The sequence below is a fragment of the Talpa occidentalis genome, unplaced genomic scaffold, assembly GCF_014898055.3.
Source record: "Talpa occidentalis isolate TD23 unplaced genomic scaffold, MPIMG_talOcc4v2.1 talOcc4.18, whole genome shotgun sequence".
Classification (NCBI taxonomy): domain Eukaryota; kingdom Metazoa; phylum Chordata; class Mammalia; order Eulipotyphla; family Talpidae; genus Talpa; species Talpa occidentalis.
Genome location: NW_023601851.1, coordinates 2,251,902 through 2,270,987, shown reverse-complemented (window position 1 = coordinate 2,270,987; position 19,086 = coordinate 2,251,902). Strand labels below are relative to the sequence as shown.

At 47.0% G+C, this 19,086-nt stretch overlaps 1 protein-coding gene across 1 annotated transcript in view; it reads right to left on the bottom strand.

The window, feature by feature from the left end:
* Nucleotides 1-6,671, bottom strand: part of LOC119250816 (protein Shroom2-like) — a 548,272-nt gene extending 541,601 nt beyond the window's left edge. The window contains 6 exon segments of the mRNA XM_037518413.1: nt 2,901-3,055; nt 3,057-3,175; nt 4,159-4,351; nt 5,192-5,561; nt 5,564-5,643; nt 6,532-6,671. Of these exon segments, the coding sequence (XP_037374310.1) occupies nt 2,901-3,055; nt 3,057-3,175; nt 4,159-4,351; nt 5,192-5,561; nt 5,564-5,643; nt 6,532-6,671 (1,057 nt within the window).
* Nucleotides 6,672-19,086: the final 12,415 nt, after the last annotated feature.

The following is a 19,086-nucleotide window of genomic DNA, read 5'->3' as shown; positions in this document are numbered from 1 at the left end:
TCACATGGAGGCAAACAAGACACACAAACTCAGAGCCAGCCATCATTACCATTCCGATGGTGCTGAGATTGGTGTGAAGACCCAGAAGTAATCAAGGAAACTATCGCCCATGTGCAAGTAGACTTTGATTGGCTCTTATTAGCAATGCATAAAATTACCCAACTGTATCCAAGTTCCAATACTCAGATAAAATAGAGTTGACTGGTTGCATATAGGAAGGTTACTTGCCTTTGTGAGTTGATTTCACAACCTGGTATTTTACTGAACTGTTTTTTGTTTTGTTTTGTTTTGTTTCGTTTTGATAAGTTTTCTGGGCTCTGTATTTATATAATCATATCATCTGCCAAAAAATAATAGGTTACTTTTCTTTAATTTTATGTCTTTCTCTTGCCAAATTATTCTAGCTAGGACCTAACATATTATATTGAAATTCATTGGTGAGGATGGGCATCCTTGCCTGTCCCAGATCTTCAGGGGAAGCTGTTCAGTCTTCCCCCCCCAGTCCCAGCAGTTTGTTTCTGGTCCAAAGCTGCTTGTTGACTTTGTATTAGTTTTTTTTTTTTTTTTTTCCTGGTCCCTTATTTGGGTTTTCTAAATCCCTGCTATGAGTGAGACCATCTGGTGCTTTTCTTTTTCTTACTGACTTATTTCGCCGAGCGTGATCCCTTCCAGCTCCATCCATGTTGCTGCAAACTGCATGTTTTTGTTTTTGATTGCTGAGTAATATTCCATGGTGTATATGTACCACATCTTCTTGATCCAGTCATCTATTTTTGTGCATTTGGGCTGTTTCCAAAGCTTAGCTATTGTAAACAGTGCTGCTATACACATAGGGGTGCAGGTGCCATTTGGAATTAATGTTTCTGTGTCCTTTGGGTAAATACCTACGAGTGGAATTGCTGGATTATATGGAAACTCTATGTTTAGTAGGTCCAGAAATCTCCACACAACTCTCCATAATAGTTGGACAATTTGAACTCCCACCAGCAGTGCAGGAGAGTTCTTTTCCTCCACACCCTAGCCAACATTTGTTGTTGCTAGTTTTTGTTTGCTTTTTGTTTTTTTAAAGTGTTTTTATATATATATATATTTAAATTTATTTATTTTTACAAGCACTGGGCACAGTCAGAAGCATGGGAGGGTGAGAGAATTCACCAGAGCCAGAGTCGTTGTAGAGCAGGCAGAAGGACCAAAGTACACTGCTGAGGGGAGCAGTGGGCGGCAGGAGAGGTCTGTGTGCCATGTGGAACCCTCTTCCGGTGGCCAGGGAGCAACCAGGGATCAAACGGGTGCTGTAGAGGCTGTGGGCGGCTTCATAACCCAGTGCTCATTCGCTGGGCCACCGGGGAGGCCCAGTTTTTGTTGTTGTTATTTATTTATTTATTTTTTTTTTTAATATGTGCTGTTCTCACTGGTGTCAGATGGTGTCTCATTGTGGTTTTGATTTGCGTTTCCCTGATTACAATTGATGTTGAACATTTTTTCATATGCCTGTTGGCCATCTGCATTTCCTCTTTGGAGAAGTTTCTTTTGAGTGTTTCTGCCCATTTTTTTTGACTGGATTATTTTCTTTGTTTTTTGTAGGGTCTCATCAGTTCTTTGTAGATTTTTGTGATCAGTCCTTTATCATTAGTGTTGGGTGCAAAAATGTTCTCCCAGTCGGAAGGATTTCTCTTTGTTTTGATTTTTGTCTCTTTTGCTAGGCCTCTTTTTAAACTTTTTTTTAAATATTTATTGATTTATGCATACAAGAGTTGGGGTACAGGGCAGAGATGCAGGGGTGGGGGTTGAGAGGATTCACCAGGGACAGAGCAGGGAATAGAACTGGCAGACAGGCTGATATATACTGTTGAGGGGAGCAGTGGGTGAGACAGGAGAGGTCTTCTTTGCCATGTGAGTTACTCCCTGGCTGGCTGGAATAGAACTCCTGTCCCCAAGGCTGTGGATTGCTTCACAGTGTGTTGCTCAACTCCCTGCACCTCTCGGCAGGACCCTAGGCCTCTTACTAACAGCAAAGACCATCATTTGGAAGGTTGTTATGAGCAAAGACCCCCACAAACAGATGTTTTCTGGTCTCTGACCTAGCAAGAGGCCTGTGGTGGTCTGACAAGCACCCCTGGCAGACATGCAGTTCAAGAGGTCTGTCTCTCCACACGTGGGGTGCTATTCACCCTGAGGGCACAATGAAATGTTGCCGGCACAGGCCAAAGCCAGACCCCATGGAGTCACCAGCACCACCCAGGTCAGAAGGCCAAAGGCAAACATGGACTTGAATCGGACATGATTCAAGGGGGCGGGACACTAAGGAAAGCCGGTGGACTCTAGTGAATGCAAGATTCTGAGGTCTTGGATGGGGGGAGGGACTTCAGGGGGAGGAACAACACCCCAAGCTGCTGGCATCAGGAAAGGGAGCCAGTGAACAGGCCCTAAACTCCTCAAGGCTGCTCCACAGACTGGAATACACAGCACACACTAGTGGAGTCTAACACCATGACAGTAGTCTGTCAGTGTGCTGGTGGGGCTCCTCTGACACATGAGGGCAGACAAGGTGAAGCTCATTTCCTAGCTAGGGGGGCAGTGATGGGTAATGACCTGCAACGATGCGTGGAAAATAGCCCGGAGGTTTTCTGGAAGGGATGCAGAAGCCAACAGCCCACAGATATGTGTGTGAACCCTTAGCAACTTGGTTCCTGGGCTTAAGACAGAGGAGGCCCTGTAGCTGCCACGGCACCCACCATATGAGGGGTCAGCAGATGCTCAAGGCTGCCAGACTTACTGCCCACACTCCCAGGAAAGCTTCCCTGGGGGCGCCCAGGTGCAGGTCAGTCAGCTGTACTTCCTCCCCACACCCTCAGAAAAGCTCCCTGGAGACCCCAGATGCAGGTTTGCCATGCCTGCACCTCCCTGATCTCCAGGAGAAACCTTGTTGTCCAGGTTATTGACTGTGTTTTCCAGGCGGGCCAGGAGTCCTGACCAAGATGGCAGCAGGTTCACCACTTTGTCCAGGTCCCCGATGAACATCCAGAACTTGTCAAACTCGTTGGTCTTGCAGAAGTCTTGTGGTGGCCTCCACCGCCTCCCCAAGCATGTAGTTGGCCTGGTTGTCCTCCAGCAGGCTCTTGCTGGCCTCCCAGAACACCTCTAGCTTGTGGCTGAGGCTCTCAATGAGCTCCTGCTGTGGGGACAGGGTGGGACTCAAGAGTGCTGCTCCAGAGGGGACACCAGCACCTGTCTCCAGGGCAGACGAGGCAACACATGGATGGCAGCACACTGTTCATCCCTGTGGGACCCATTGGGGGTGAAGGGAGTGTTTGGGGAGGTAAGCAGGGCTGTCAATACCAGTAAGGTGGGAGAAGCAGGGAGCAGTGGGACAGAGCCAAGGTCTGTGAAATTTGTCTCAGGTCCTGCTCTACAGATCATCGGCAGCTGGCACATATGTATCTACATTAAAGCTTGGGTAGGAGCAGTGACACTGGCACTGGTGGCGGTGATTCTGTCCCTACCTTGAGCTCACAGCCACCTGCTCTTTAGTCCTTGATCCTTCTCTGAGCTTCCCTTGCTTGGCCACACAGACATCCAGCCACTGGTCTCTGCAGCTTATCTGACATCCCACACCACATCCTCTCCACTCGCTGGGCCCTGCCTGGCCAGCCAGCACACTCACAGGGCTGCACTCCGGGTACTCCATCTCCCTGTCCAATCATCCTTTCATCTGTGCTTCCTCCACCATCACCCTCCTGCTCTCTCTATCACTTCACCTGGTTTTCACTTTTGTACCACCAACAGGTTACATTAGGGTTGGCAAATGTATGCTGCAAAGGGCCAAGTAGGAAATAGTTTCGACTTGAAAGGCTGCATTGTCACCATTGCAGTGACATTGTTGTGCTGCTATGGCCAAAGCCAGGAGACACCATCTGCCCATGAACTGATGTGTCTGAATAACCCTTTATTTGCAATGACAGGTGACCAGATATGGCTCCCGGGCTGCAGCTTGCTGACTGGTGTGTGTACATTTCTGTCTCATGAGGATGTCAGCCTCCCCAGGACAGATAGTTGCTGTCAATCTTTGCCCACTGTGGAGACAAGGTGTCCAGGGTGAAAGTGGAGCGCCCATAGTAGAGCCCCTGAAGGGAAGTGCCATGCACTCTGCCATCCTACCATCTTCACCGACAGGTCATGGACCAAGTCACTTGCTGAGTCCTCCTCAGGTTCCTGCTGGTCCTGCAAGTCCTTCATCTTGATCAACAGCTTAGCCTTGGGGTTTGATGTGCTGTAGTAGGCGGAGCTGGTGAGCAGTGGCTTGACAGCAGGCATGCTTGGCTCCCCCTTCCAGGAAAGCACAGGAGCAGGTCAGCAGGGATGTCTCTGTGCCTGTGCCCCTCAGCCCAGGCTGGACCGGCCAAAGGTGGCCTAGCAGAGGCAGGTATGTGACATAGCAAAAGTGAGAGCCAAGAGCAGGTGGCAGAGTTAGAACTGCAAACAGCTTGCTGACGAAGATGGGCATTGTTTTTCCAGAGCGGAAGGGGCAGTGAAGTGGCATGGCTAATATCCTTCACTGGGAGCAGGACAACAACCAGTATCAGTGCTCTGTGGGGACACCAGCATGCCCATGTGTCCCCCATCATCTCACAAGCCGCCACCAGGGCCTGCTCTCTGGTCTGGTCCATCTGCCCTCCTGTTCCCTCTCCGCTGCCCCGCAGGGCACCCCTTACGCAGATGCTTGTGGGGACCTGGACCTCAGTGCCAATTTCTGCTCACGGGCACCTGACATTTCAGGCACCTGAGATTTTCACACTCTGTTGTGGTGGCCTGTGTTTTGGGGTGTGGCACAGCACCCTGACCCCGACCCTGGATTTTGGGTATGACTCTGCCATTATGACAGCTTAGGTGTGCAGATCTGGCCGCCAATCCCTGGGTAAGACAGGCCCCAGGTTGACAACTGCTGCCTAGTGGAGGAGCAGGTGTGGGTGTCTCCCTCAACCACCTTGGCCTGCCACCAAGAAAGAGCAGGTAGGGCTGTCAAGACTGTCAAGCCCCTAGGTCAACACCCCCAGGAATGAGGCCTGTCTCCCTCAGTTTCTCTTTCAGAAGGGTCAAGCAGACAGCAGATCCCCAAACCTAAAACCCCCAGGGACTTCCGGGGTCAGAACTGGGGCACAGGGCACATTCACTTCTCCTCTGGGGCCAACAAGAGGGGGCTTTGGGGAGCAGCTTTCTCTGCTGCTGAGCTTCCTCCACGAGGTGCCCATCTTTGGGGAAGATGCTGTCCATCAGGTCCATGGCAGTCCTCATCTTCACGCGGGGGTCCAGGATGTTGGGCAGGGACTTGTCCTTGCCCATGACCTCCCAGGCCAGCTCCTCCAACTTTGGTTGTACGGCCTCACACTCCTTAGCCTTCATGTAGCTGAGCACGGCAGGGGAGGCACAGTTGTCCAGGCCAGGGGGCACTGGCTGGGCACCCTGGTGGCTGTACATGCAGAAGCTGGAGTAGGACTGCTCCAACATGCACAGCATCCTGAGCTGGTCCTTCTCAAGCCTGCTGAGCTGTGCAGGTGGCTCGCCTTCTCCGGCTAGCTCTCCGTGTGCACAATCTTGATGGGCACCATCTTCACCATGGTGGGGATGTCCATCACACACTCGACCCTGGAAAGAGCAGTGTCAGTCAGTCAAGGCCTTCCCTCCCTGTGGTCTCACACTAAAGGTAATCTCAATGACAAAGAGCCAGTGCTTGGGGAAAGCCTGTCTGCCCCCGCCAGAAAGGGGCACTCCCTGGCACTGTGGGCACCCATTACCCCAAGGGAAAGGCTAGTCCCGAGCTCACTAGGGGTTCCCTGACCCAGGATGCTGCAGGTTCGCCCCAGGACCTGCTTAAAGATCCTAACTCTGGAGGATGAACCAGATGCCTTTCAGGCGCAGCCACATCACAACCCACCCTCAGAGATGCACAGGACGGAAAAGATGCAGCCGCCACCAGCAGGGACAGTATCTGGTAGAATTTTCATCCTGGTTGAGCTGGGGTGGCTTGTCCATCAGTTTCTGGGGGGTGAACTTCAGAGAATGGGAACAGAGCTCCCCATGGCGGCAGCGAGAGCAGGAGGGTGAGGGGGTTCCTGGCAGGGGGCACTGGAGACTACATGCTCACCAGTTGTCCCCTGGGTGTCTGTGGGCGCACCTCTGAGAGGTCTGTCTGCCAAGGTGCAGGGGCTGTGTGAAAGAGACAGGTGGTCCAGGCACAAGTCCAGGTGTGCCAGGAATGGCATGGCCAGGGGCCTGCCCAGCGCTGCCAGGTAGCTGAAACAGGTGTACCATCCAGGTCTCTCAATGGGCTGGGCTCCTATCCTGGTGGCTGGGGCCCCTGTGGGGCCAGCCTCTTGGAGAGTGGCTGCAGCACCTCTTGATGAATGCAGCGGGTATGTGGGCATGAGCTCCCTGAGTGTCTGAAGCTGTGAGGTAGGCCACCTGCTCCACTATAACCACTCTCTCGAGCTCCCGCTGTGGCTTCTGGGACACGGGCCGCTTTAGAGGCCTGACACACCAGCCAAGGGTGCCCCATGCTCCTGGAGCATCTCCATGGCACACTTCTGCAGGTCTAGAAGAAGCTGCCCAGAGGAGCAAGGACTAGGGGGATGCTCCAGCAAGAGCTCCACCCGTACCGTGAGCACCAAAACCATCAGGGATCCAGGAATGTTCCACACACCCACCCCACTGCCACCAGGCGCCACATCCAGGCCTGCACTGCACAACAGACCACACATGCATTCCTTCAATAGGCCATGGGGAACACACACCCTGAGCACACACAGACTGCGTTTGTAGGCAAGAGCAGTGTCCACCATGAGGCTTACTTTGGGAAATGCATGGATGCACAGGATGAACTAAGAGGGACCATAAACCAATGTATAAGTGAAACCTACATGCCCATATATATGCCTGCGGTCCCTAGGGCCAGATGATAAACCAGGGCCAACAACCAGCAAGCTCACAGCCAGCATCACCACCCACCCCCTGACCGCGGCCACCCTGACTCCTCCAGGCAAACGGGCATGGAGGAGCCTCTGCTGAGCCTGTCACTCAAGGAAAGAGTGTTTTCAGCTGGGGAGATCCCTGTGAGTCATGAGGGGTCCTCATGAGCCAGCAGTGCAGTTAGAGGTGTAACCAGTTCACTAGTGAGTGCTCAGAAGACCCGCCCCAGCCTGTTGGGGAGCCTCACCCTACACCTTCGCTGGGGCCCTTCCTGGGACAGAACCCCAGGTGTGACAGATGTCCCAACCCTCCCAGGTCATGGCAGTGCCAAAGAAATGCCCTGGGCCTATCACATGTTACAGGCTCAGGACAAGACACTCAAGCCCAGGCAGCTCCAGTGTTGAACCCAGAGCACAGTCCACTTCCCTCCACTTCTTCCTTGTGAGATAGCTGGGCTGTGCCTCCCACCCCACAAGCCAAGGCAGAGACTGTGGCTCAGCCAGAGGCTGTAACTCCTCTGGAAGTTGTCAGGAAGAAGCAGTGGGATCTTGTGGAGACACTGACTAGAATCCGCAAACCTGCAACACTGCAGCCAAGCACAGGCACTGCAGGGTGATAGCCTCCTTGAAGGAGTTCAGGGTTGCTGCAGACCAGCTTATGGCAAAATGTCATGTCAGGAGTCCCTGAAAGGAGGAGACGGCTTAGGTGAAGTGAAAGGGGCTGAGGGGCAGGGGATGAGGTAGTTAGGAGACACTGACACTGGATGAGGTGCATGTATCTTCTACTGAAGGACTCAGCAGCTTTTTATTTATTCATTTTTGCAAGCAGTGAGATTACATCATTATGTGCATGGAAGCAAAGCAGAAACAATCAGTGAATTCTTTTCCCATAGACTTTTGGCTGCTACGTGCTCTCAGCAAGAAGGCAAACTTCAAGGTTAATAGATAAAAAAAAAAACTAAGCCTTACAAAAAAAAACTCATTATTTCAGCAAAACAATTACCCAAGACAGTTGATAGCTGTCAGTACACTCCTATCAGCTAAAGCCTAAGCATCCAAAGACTATTCTATTCAAATGGCCTTCAGCCAGAGACCAGCTGCATCTCAGCTATCTCTGAACTTTTTCTACCGAGAAACTCCTTAACACAGTTAACTTCATTTGAATACTTTCATAAGAAACTTCAAAAAAAAAAAAAAAGAAGAAGGACTTATTATAATCATTGTCCTGGATTGCTTGTCAGGCATATTCATGTATAACAAATACTTTCCCATTGTCAGGCAGGCCAAATTTACAGTGTTTAATTTTTAAGCAGATAATTCTCAGTGGCATGTGCTTATAATATTATTATAAATATACTTTATTGCCCAATGTATTTTTTGAGAAGCTTTTTCTTAAATGACCAAGAACAAAAAAACAAAGGGACGTAAAATTTTCAGCCCCACAGTGTAAGGCTCTTTGAGCTTCGGCCCCACGTTGTGAGGCCCTTTTTCTTAGCTGCTTGCCAGTGTCTTACCTGGATGGGGCAGCAAGGCCCCCTGCAGCACAGTGTGTTTGAAAATTGTGGGCTAGGTACTCACAGAGAAAGTGGGAGTCATCAGAATAGCGAACAGAGTAACGGCTGGTTTGGGGAATACCAATCTGCTGGATACCAAACAGACCAGAGCATTTAAACACTGCCAAGTTGGAGCTGCCTCCTGGGGAAGTGTTGCTCCCTGCCCCGGGGTCCTGTCATGCACCTGATGTCTGTTCCTCAAGCCACTGTGCCTCCTAGGCAGTGAGATGTGACTCAGGACAATCCCCAATAGCCCCCAGGAGTTCCTTCCAGAGGACTGAAATGCCCTCGAATGTCTCATTTTTTTTTAAGATTTATGCCTACAAGAGATGGGGTACAGGGCAGACATATGGGGTGTGAGAGGACTCACCAGAGACAGAGTGGGGAGCCAAACAGGCAGACTGACTCAAATACTCTGAGAGGAGAACAGTGGCCGAGGAAGGAGAGATCTGTGGCGCCATGTGCATAGCTCCCTGATGGGGGATTGAACTCCTGCTCCAGTGGCTGCCAATAGCTTCATAGTGCTGAGACGTAACTGTTGCGCCACCAGGGAAGCCCCTGATTGTCTTCTCCTGTAACAGAAACTCAAAATTTAGCATCCAGAGGCCCACGGTGCCTGTTAGGTATTAAACACCAGACACCACACACAGACAGAATTGAGTTAGCTGCAGTTCGGTTCAGCTAAAGCCTCGGTGTCTTAGGTCATCTGCAGTCATGTCTAACATGTGGCACCCTATGCACAAAGAGCCTCCAGTAGGACTTGAGCTGAGAGCCAGGGATGGGAGAGGACAAGCCAAGACCTGAGCCAGGAGCAGAGTCTCAGTCAGTTGATGTCCCGGATCAATCCCGGGTCCTGCCCATGAAATCTGTAGGTCAGGACAGCAGAGGAGGATTTCAAGTTAAAAGTTGGTATTTCAGTCTTGAATTCAGAATCCCAGGTGAGGCCAGCTGCCTGAAAACTCAGGGAGTGTGTCTGTGGTTTGTTCCTGAGACAGAATTGTCTTTGCTGGGAATCGTACACTTTGCTCTTAAGGCTTTTGTTTGGATGATGCCCACCCACAGTAAGAAGGGTAGTAGGTTTTCCTTAGTCTGTACTGATTTAAAGGGTAGTCACAGCTAAAAAAATATGTTCCAAGAAACATCTAGAGCAGCATTGACCAAACAGCTGGTAATACAACCTAAGTGACTTAATTGGTGAATTTTAACTATCACAGAACATCTAGTCTCTGGTGATAAGGTCTGGGCTGGGAGTGCCCATGGCTCCTTGGACTCACCATGTTCTGCCTCTCAGGACTTAAGCAGGTGATTATGAGCAAGGGCAGCTGCCGGGTCCAGCCTCGGCAAAATGACGTGTCAGTCGTTCCTGAAATGATGAGACAGCGTCGGCGAAAACTTAAGGGCTAATGGGAAGGGGATGAGGTAGTGAGGAGACACTGACACTGGATGAGGTGCAAGTATCTGCTGCCGAGAGACTCAGCAGGTCTTTATTTATTCACATTTAGCAAGCAGAAAAATTACATCATTATGTGCAAAGCAGATACAATTAGTGTATTTTATTCCCATGGGCTACTGTCTCCTATGGGTCTCAACCAGACAGTAGCCTTCAAGGTTAATAGATAAAACACCAAACCTTACACTAAAACTTATTATTTCAGCTAGACAATTACCTAAGGCGGTTGAGAGCCACCAGCCAGCTGCTTTTTCTACCTAGAAACTCCTTAACACAATTAACTTCATTTAAAAACGTTCCTAAGAAACTTCTTAAAAAAAAAAAAAGGAAACATCTAAAAAAGCAAAAGAAGAATTTACTATAATAGTTGTGCTGGATTGCTTGTCAGATATGTTAAATAAATTGTCTCCCATTGTCAAGTGGGCCAAATTGTTTAATAACTAATTTCTAAACAGATAATTTTCCATGCCATTTACTTATGCTGATACATATAATTTATTGCCCAATGTACCTTCTGATAATTTTTCTCCTTTTATGACCAAGAACATAAAACAATGGGATGTTAAATTTTCAGCCCCACGGTGTGAGGCACAAGGAGTCTTCAGCCCCACAGCGTGAGGCCATTTAGCTTAGCTGCTTGCCAGTGTCTTCTCTGGCTGGGGCATCAAGGAACCCCTGCAGCAGGCAGCAGTTTCTCCATGAGTGGGACCTCCATGACCAATAAGGGATTTTTCTGGCTAACTGCTATAACACCTCCCCTCTAGGCACACAAGAGGTGCCTGATGAAATTTAGTGGGATAGAAGTCTCCTTGAAAACAAGAATCTTTGTCTTATTTCAGGTGCTACTATGGTCATTGTTCATGAAGGAGTTATAGGTTCTTGTCAGGGGATGTCAGTAAAACATGGAAGGAAGAGAAAGTAGTTGTCAGTGTAAAGTGTTAGGGGCAACAAATATATCCTCTTTTATTCTGGAGAGATGGGATGGATCTGGAACGTGCAGGGTGTCATGCTATGCTGTGCTTCTGTAAGGCTGGGAAGGACACCACTCTATGCCCCCTAGTCAGCTCCTCAATGAGTAGGGCTGTGGGGTGGCTGATACATCAGACAGCTGACATCCTGCAGAAATTCCCCTGCAAACCTGCTAATTCTAATCTCACCCTTTGGTCTACAGAAATTGTAGTTGGCCATACATGGTGTCAGCTTGCCACATCCAGTTGTGCATGGCTGAGCATAGCTGCTCCTGGCTGCTTGTGGCCATACCTGGCCCCACCTACCCATCACTGCACACTCCATCTTTCAGAGACACTATTTCTCCACAAACCTTTAATTTTATCTCTTTTCTTTCATTCACAGTTTGGCTTCCTGTGGGTCCCCAATCCATATTTTAGGCCTGTAGTTTGCTCCCTGCACATTATCACTATGAGTGGGGTGTGAGGGGAGACGAGCTGCACCCATGTGTCCTCACATCATGTGAGAGCCTATGGATTAAAACCCTGTGATTCTAACTTCATTCTTCACACATTGCTGCTCCTACCCTCAGGAGTGCATCAGCTTCTCTGGGCTTCAGTTTCTTCATCTCTTCAGCTGCATTACTCCAAACCCCTTCTCCATGGGTGATGCATGGAGAGAAGTGCATGTGGTAGCTGATGCTCCGTGAGCATGTGTGGCCTCCAGGTATTTTAAGAACCCTCTGTATTTGAGATAAGTTCATAAATGGACATGTTGTCATCTGTGTGTACAGTCAGAAAAATGAAGAGGAGACTGCTTTGTCAGAGATGATTGATAGGGTGAGGACCCAGTTGGGAGCTCCCACCCAGCTGCACCCTCTGTTGTGATCTCAGGAGGTTGCTGTCTAATATGTTACACCCAAGGGGAAACCTTGTGCTTTCTGGAAAAATAGCAGATAACGATTTTTAAGTCTTAATTTTACAACAAATGCAAGGAATAACACATAAACAAATCTTAACTCCTATTAAAATAATTTGAAACATGGTAAATGGGCCAGTGGGTGTTTGTTACCTTTACATGTTTCTTCAACTCGTCATCAATGCTTTAGATTCTGATGTGAATGGAAAACATTTGATATGGTACAGGTGTTGGTTTAGAAGAAACTGACCTAAAATGTGATGAGAAAATCAGTGATGAACTTCCAGGCTGTGCATCTGGAAGGCTACATCTACAGTCATACCCAATGTGGTGTGTAATCTATAAATCCTGCCCTGAAAGCCTTTAGCAAGATTAAAGCTGAAAGAGTTATTCCCAGTTGTGTGTATTAGTTCCCTAATGCTGACTCTGTTGCTGCGGGGAGACCTGGAAGAGATCCTTTGGTGTGTGAAAGGTGTGGACCTTAGTCAGATTACAAAGCAGATTCTTATGACCCCCTCCACCTCTGACTACCTGATCCTACCTCAGAAACAGACAGACTTTTCACAACATGGTAAAACCACAACAACTTTGGCCAGGAAGAGAGAGCAGACCATCTGATCACATGGAGGCAAACAAGACACACAAACTCAGAGCCAGCCATCATTACCATTCCGATGGTGCTGAGATTGGTGTGAAGACCCAGAAGTAATCAAGGAAACTATCGCCCATGTGCAAGTAGACTTTGATTGGCTCTTATTAGCAATGCATAAAATTACCCAACTGTATCCAAGTTCCAATACTGAGATAAAATATAGTTGACTGGATGCATATAGGAAGGTTACTTGCCTTTGTGTATTGATTTCACAACCTTGTATTTTACTGAACTTTTTTGTCTTGTTTTGTTTTGTTTTGATAAGTTTTCTGGGCTCTGTATTTATATAATAATACCATCTGCCAAAAAATAATAGGTTACTTTTCTTTAATTTTATGTCTTTCTCTTGCCAAATTATTTTAGCTAGGACCTAACATATTATATTGAAATTCATTGGTGAGGATGGGCACCCTTGCCTGTCCCAGATCTTCATGGGAAGGTGTTCAGTCTTTCCCTACTGAGTGTGTTAGCTGTGCATTTGTCTTATGTGATTTTCATTGTGTTACGTTATTGACTTTATATACCATGTATTTCAGGGGCCTTCATTACAAATGGATGCTTAACTTTATCAAGTGTTCTCTCAGCACCTATTCATATGATCCTGTGGTTGTTAGATTTCTTTGTTGTGAATGTTTGGGATCCAATTAATTGATTTTCATTTTTGTCATATTTGTTAAGATTTATTTATTTATGCATACAAGAACTGTGGTGTAGGCTGGAGTGTAGGGGGTCAGAATATTCACCAGAGACAGAATAGAGAACAGGACGTTGGCTTGACTCAAATACACCAATGAGGGGAACAGCGGGCAAGACAGTAGAGGTCTGCTGTGCTGTGTGTATCACCTACCTGGGCACGGATCTGACTTGTGCTGTAGTGGCTGCAAATAACTTCATAGTGCTGTGCCTTAAAACTTTTAGCCACCAGAAAGATCCCATATAAATTGGTGTTCAGATGTCAAGATCTGAAACTCATATGTCCATGGAATCAATCCTAGTTGGCCAAGTTGGTTAAACCTTTTGATGTCTGTTGTATTAAATTGCTAATTTTTTAAGATTAATTTGTTTATGCATGCAAGAACGGGGGGGGTGAGCCGGAGTTGTGGGACATGAGAGCATTCACCAGAGAGAGTGGGGTGCAAAACAGGCAGACTGACTGAAATACACTGCTGAAATGAGCAGCAGGCGAGGCAAGAGAGGTCTGTTGCATAATGTGACATTCTTTCTGGCTGGCTGGGGATCAAACTTGTGCAGCAGTGACTGGCGATAGCTCAGTAGAGCTGTCTTTAACTGCTGCGCCATAAGGGAAGGCCTAAATTTGCTCATATGTTATTGAATAATTTTGTCTTTGTGTTCATTAGGGAGACAGGCCTGTAGTTTTCTTTTTTTGTGTGTTGCCTATGGTTTTGGTGTTGACGTTGATAAATATATTTGGCAGCATTCCTTCTTACTCAATATTTTGAAAGTGTTTTTGTAGGATAGGCACTAGTCTGGCAGGACTCACTTGTGAATCCATCTGGCCCTGTTTTTTTTTTAATTTTTAATTTTTTATTTTTTTTTTTTTGTGGAGGATTTTGAGTACTATTTGAATTTTGTTCCTTGTAATTGGTTTGTTGAAGTTTATATTTGGTCTTTGGTCTATGTTGTGTGATCTTATTGTTCTCAGAATTTGTCCATATCATCCAGATTGTTGAATTTGTTTCTCTGTGCTCATTCATAGTAGTCCCTGATGGAAGCTCAATGTTTAGTAGTTTGAAGAACCTCCACACACCTTTCTATAGTAATGGGACCAGTTAGGATTCCCAACAGCAGTGTAGGGGTGTACATTTTTCTCCACATCCTTGCCAAAATTTGCTGATTTTTTTTTTAATATGTGTTATTCTCACTGGTGTAAGGTGTCATCTCATTGTGATTTTTGTAATGAAGATTTATTTATACAAGAACTGGGGTACAGGTCAGAGATGGGAGGTGAGAGACCGGGTGTGCAGGGGAGCGTGTCCCCGGCACCGGCATTTTGCAGCAGGGACCATTCTTGCTGGAGATTGTGTGAACCCAACAGAAGGCTCACCGAGGAGACAGAGTTTAAGCTGGGAGGCTTGCCCACACCGGGCACATTCTAGCCTGCAGTTCCAGCCCAGAGGAGAGCAGCACCCACCGCTGGGGCAGACTAGGCGTGCAGGGGAGCGCATCCCCTGCACGACATTTTGCAGGAGGGACCTTTCTTGCTGGAGACTGTGTGAACCCAGCAGAAGGCTCACCGAGGAGACAGAGGTAAGCTGGGAGGCTTGCCCATGCTGGGCGCCTTCTAGCCTGCAGTTCCAGCCCAGAGAGGAGCAGCACCCACCACTGGGGCAGATCAGGCGTGCAGGGGAGCGCGTCCCCGGCACCGGCATTTTGCAGCAGGGACCTTCTTGCTGGAGACTGTGTGAACCCAGCAGAAGGCTCACCGAGGAGACAGAGGTGAGCTGGGAGGCTTGCCCACGCCGGGCACCTTCTAGCCTGCAGTTCCAGCCCAGAGGAGAGCAGCACCTACCGCTGGGGCAGACCAGGCATGCAGGGGAGCGTGTCCCCTGCACCGGCATTTTGCAGCAGGGACCTTTCTTGCTGGAGACTGTGTGAACCCAGCAGAAGGCTCACCGAGGAGACAGAGGTAAGCTGGGAGGCTTGCCCATGCTGGGCGCCTTCTAGCCTGCAGTTCCAGCCCAGAGGGGAGCAGCACCCACCACTGGGGCAGGCAGGGCGTGCAGGGGAGCGTGTCCCCGGCACCGGCATTTTGCAGCAGGGACCTTCTTGCTGGAGACTGTGTGAACCCAGCAGAAGGCTCACCGAGGAGACAGAGGTAAGCTGGGAGGCTTGCCCAAGCCGGGCACCTTCTAGCCTGCAGTTCCAGCCCAGAGGAGAGCAGCACCTACCGCTGGGGCAGACCAGGCATGCAGGGGAGCGTGTCCCCTGCACCGGCATTTTGCAGCAGGGACCTTTCTTGCTGGAGACTGTGTGAACCCAGCAGAAGGCTCAACGAGGAGACAGAGTTAAGCTGGGAGGCTTGCCCATGCTGGGCGCCTTCTAGCCTGTAGTTCCAGCCCAGAGGGGAGCAGCACCCACCGCTGGGGCAGATCGGGCATGCAGGGGAGCACGTCCCCAGCACTGGCATTTTGCAGCAGGGACCTTTCTTGCTGGAGACTGTGTGAACCCAGCAGAAAGCTCACTGAGGAGACAGAGGTAAGCTGGGAGGCTTGCCCATGCTGGGCAACTTCTAGCCTGCAGTGCCAGCCCAGAGGGGAGCAGCACCTACTGCTGGGGCAGACCGGGCGTGCAGGGGAGCGCGTCCCCAGCACCGGCATTTTGCAGCAGGGACCTTTCTTGCTGGAGACTGTGTGAACCCAGCAGAAGGCTCACCGAGGAGACAGAGCAGGGACCTTTCTTTGCTGGAGACTTGTGAACCCAGCAGAAGTTCCCCAGAGGAGCCAGTGGTGAGCTGGGAAGGTCGCCCAAGATGCCGGCCAGTACCAGCAACACAGTGTCACAAGGAATATGGAAAATTAGAAAACAGGCAGTAGGGAGCAGAAAAAACACAGGCAACCCAGCAACTCCTCAGCAAAAAGCACACCACAAAAAGAAAACCATCTACCAGATTGCAACGACAGTAACTTGGAAGAACTTCTGAGCCTTCCAGATAGAGAATTTAAAATTGCTGTGATTAAAAAACTGACAGAAGTCATAAAGGAAAACAATGATAAGGGGAAAATAATTAATGACCAGAAGAATGAAATTGAGTCCCTAAAGAGGGAAGTAAAAGGAATGCCGGAGATCAAAGAATTAATGGAGACACTAAAGAAATCTGGGAAAAACAATGAAAGCAGAATAGATGAAATGGAAGAACGAATAAGTACTCTTGAAGACACAGAAATAAAAAGAACTAAAACAGAAAAGGAAGGAATAGTGCGAAGGTAAAAGAACGAAGAAAGACTTCGGGAACTATCTGACTCCATGAGGAAAGGAAATATAAGAGTTATAGGAATCCCAGAAGGAGAGGAGAGAGATGTAGGAACAGAGAAAATATTCATGGATATAATTGAAGAGAACTTCCCAAACGCGAAGAAGGATCTGAAAATTGATATAGAAGAAGCAAGAAGAACACCAAACTTCCATGACGAAAGGAAAAATACAGCAAGACACATAATAGTAAAGCTCCCAAGAATCCAAGACAAGGAAAAAATAATGAAACTAACAAGAGGGAAGAAACAGATAACATTCAAAGGGAAACCAATTAGACTGACATCAGACTTCTCTGAAGAAACACTACGGGCAAGGAGAGAGTGGAGGGACATAGTCAACAGACTCCAAGAAAACAGATGCCAACCAAGAATACTCTATCCCGCAAAGCTCTCCTTCCTCTTTGAAGAAAGAATATGGACCTTCCCAGACAAACAGAAACTCCGGAATTTTATTACGACTAAACCCCCACTCCAAAAAATACTACAAGGAGTTCTAAAGCCAGAACCTCAGAGGGACGAATAACAACAAAAGAAGGCCAAAGAAAGATATTAAAATAATAAATAAATAAAATCAAAGGAAAGACAAACACAATGGCAAATACGGATGCTAACATATCAATACTAACTCTAAATGTAAATGGACTAAACTCTCCAATAAAAAGACACAGAGTTGCAGGCTGGATTAAGAAACAAAACCCAACCTTTTGCTGTCTCCAGGAAACACATTTAGCTGCAAAAGATAAAAATAGACTCAAAGTTAAAGGATGGAAAACAATTCTACAAGCAAATGGACCAAAAAAGAAGGCAGGAACAGCTATACTCATATCAGATAAAACAGATTTCAAACTTAAAAAAGATAAAAAGAGACCCCAGTGGTCATTACACTATGATCAAGGGGACAATACTTCAAGAAGAAATAACACTCATTAACATATATTCACCTAACGAAGGAGCACCAAAATATATCAGACAACTATTGGCATCTCTGAAAACAGACATCAGAGAAAACACATACGTAGTGGGAGACTTCAACACACCACTATCAACAATGGATAGATCAACAAGACAAAAAATAAGTAAAGACACTAAAGCTCTAAATAAGTATCTAGAGTGCTTGGGCTTAACAGACATATATAGAACACTAAACCCAAAAAAAATCTGAGTATACATTTTTCTCAAGCGCACACGGATCATTCTCTAGGATCGGTCATATACTGGGGCACAAGACAAACATCAACAGATACACCAAGATTGAAATCATACCAACCATCTTTTCTGACCATGAAGGCGTCAAACTAGAAATAAACCATAAAAAGAAGGCAAGGTACTCTCGTACCTCGTGGAGATTGAAACCCACACTACCGGAAGTCCACTGGACTAATGAGGAGATAAAAGAATAAAAATTTTTTGAATTGAATGACAAGGAGGACACCAATTTCCTAAATGTATGGGATGCAGCAAAAGCAGTAAGAAGAGGAAAATATATAGCAATAGATGCTCACATCAAGAAACAAGAAAGAACTCAAAGAAACAACCTAATCTCGAAGCTCAGAGATCTGGAAAAAGAAAAACAAACAAACAAAAAAAAAACCAAAACCAGTAGAAGAAAATAAATAATAAAAAAACAAAGCCGAAATAAATGAAATTGAAACTAAAAAAAACAATCCAAAAGATCAATGAAACCAAAGCTGTTTCTTCAAAAAAATAAATAAAATTGATAAACCCCTAGCCAGGCTCACAAGGGCAAAAAGGGAGAAAGCACAAATAAATAGGATAATAAATGAAAGAGGAGAAATCACAACGCACACAGTAGAAATCAAAAGAATAATTAATAACTACTAAGAACAGTTATATGGAAACAAGTTCAACAATCTAGATGAGATGGACAAATTCCTACAACTCTACAATCATCCAAAGCTAGATAAAGAAGAAATAGTACACCTAAACAGACCAATTACAATTAGCAAAATTGAAATGGTAATCAAAAACCTCCCCAAAAACAAAAGCCCAGGACCTGATGCATTTACAAATGAATTCTACCAAACATTCAGAGATGAATTGGTGCCTATCCTTCACAAACTCTTCCAAAAAATTGAGAAGGAATGTATAATACCTAACACGTTCTATGAAGCCAACATTACACTAATACCAAAACCGAACAAGGACAACACAAAAAAAGAAAACTATAGGCCAATCTTCCTAATGAACACTGATGCAAAAATCCTCAATAAAATTTTAGCTATCAGAATCCAACAGTGTATCCTTAAGGTAATTCACCACGACAAAGTAGGATTCATTCCAGGGACACAAGGATGGTTTAACATCCGAAAATCAATCAACGTTATCCAACACATCAACAAAAAGAAATATAAAAACCATATAATAATATCAATAGATGCTGAGAAAGCTTTTGACAAAGTGCAACACCCATTCATGATAAAAGCCCTTGAAATTCTTGGGATACAAGGAACGTACCTCAACATCATAAAGGCCATCTATGACAAGCCAACTGCCAGTATCATTCTCAATGGTGAAAAGCTGAAAGCAATTCCATTAAGATCTGGAACAAGACAAGGATGTCCACTTTCACCACAATACTGGAAGTCCTAGC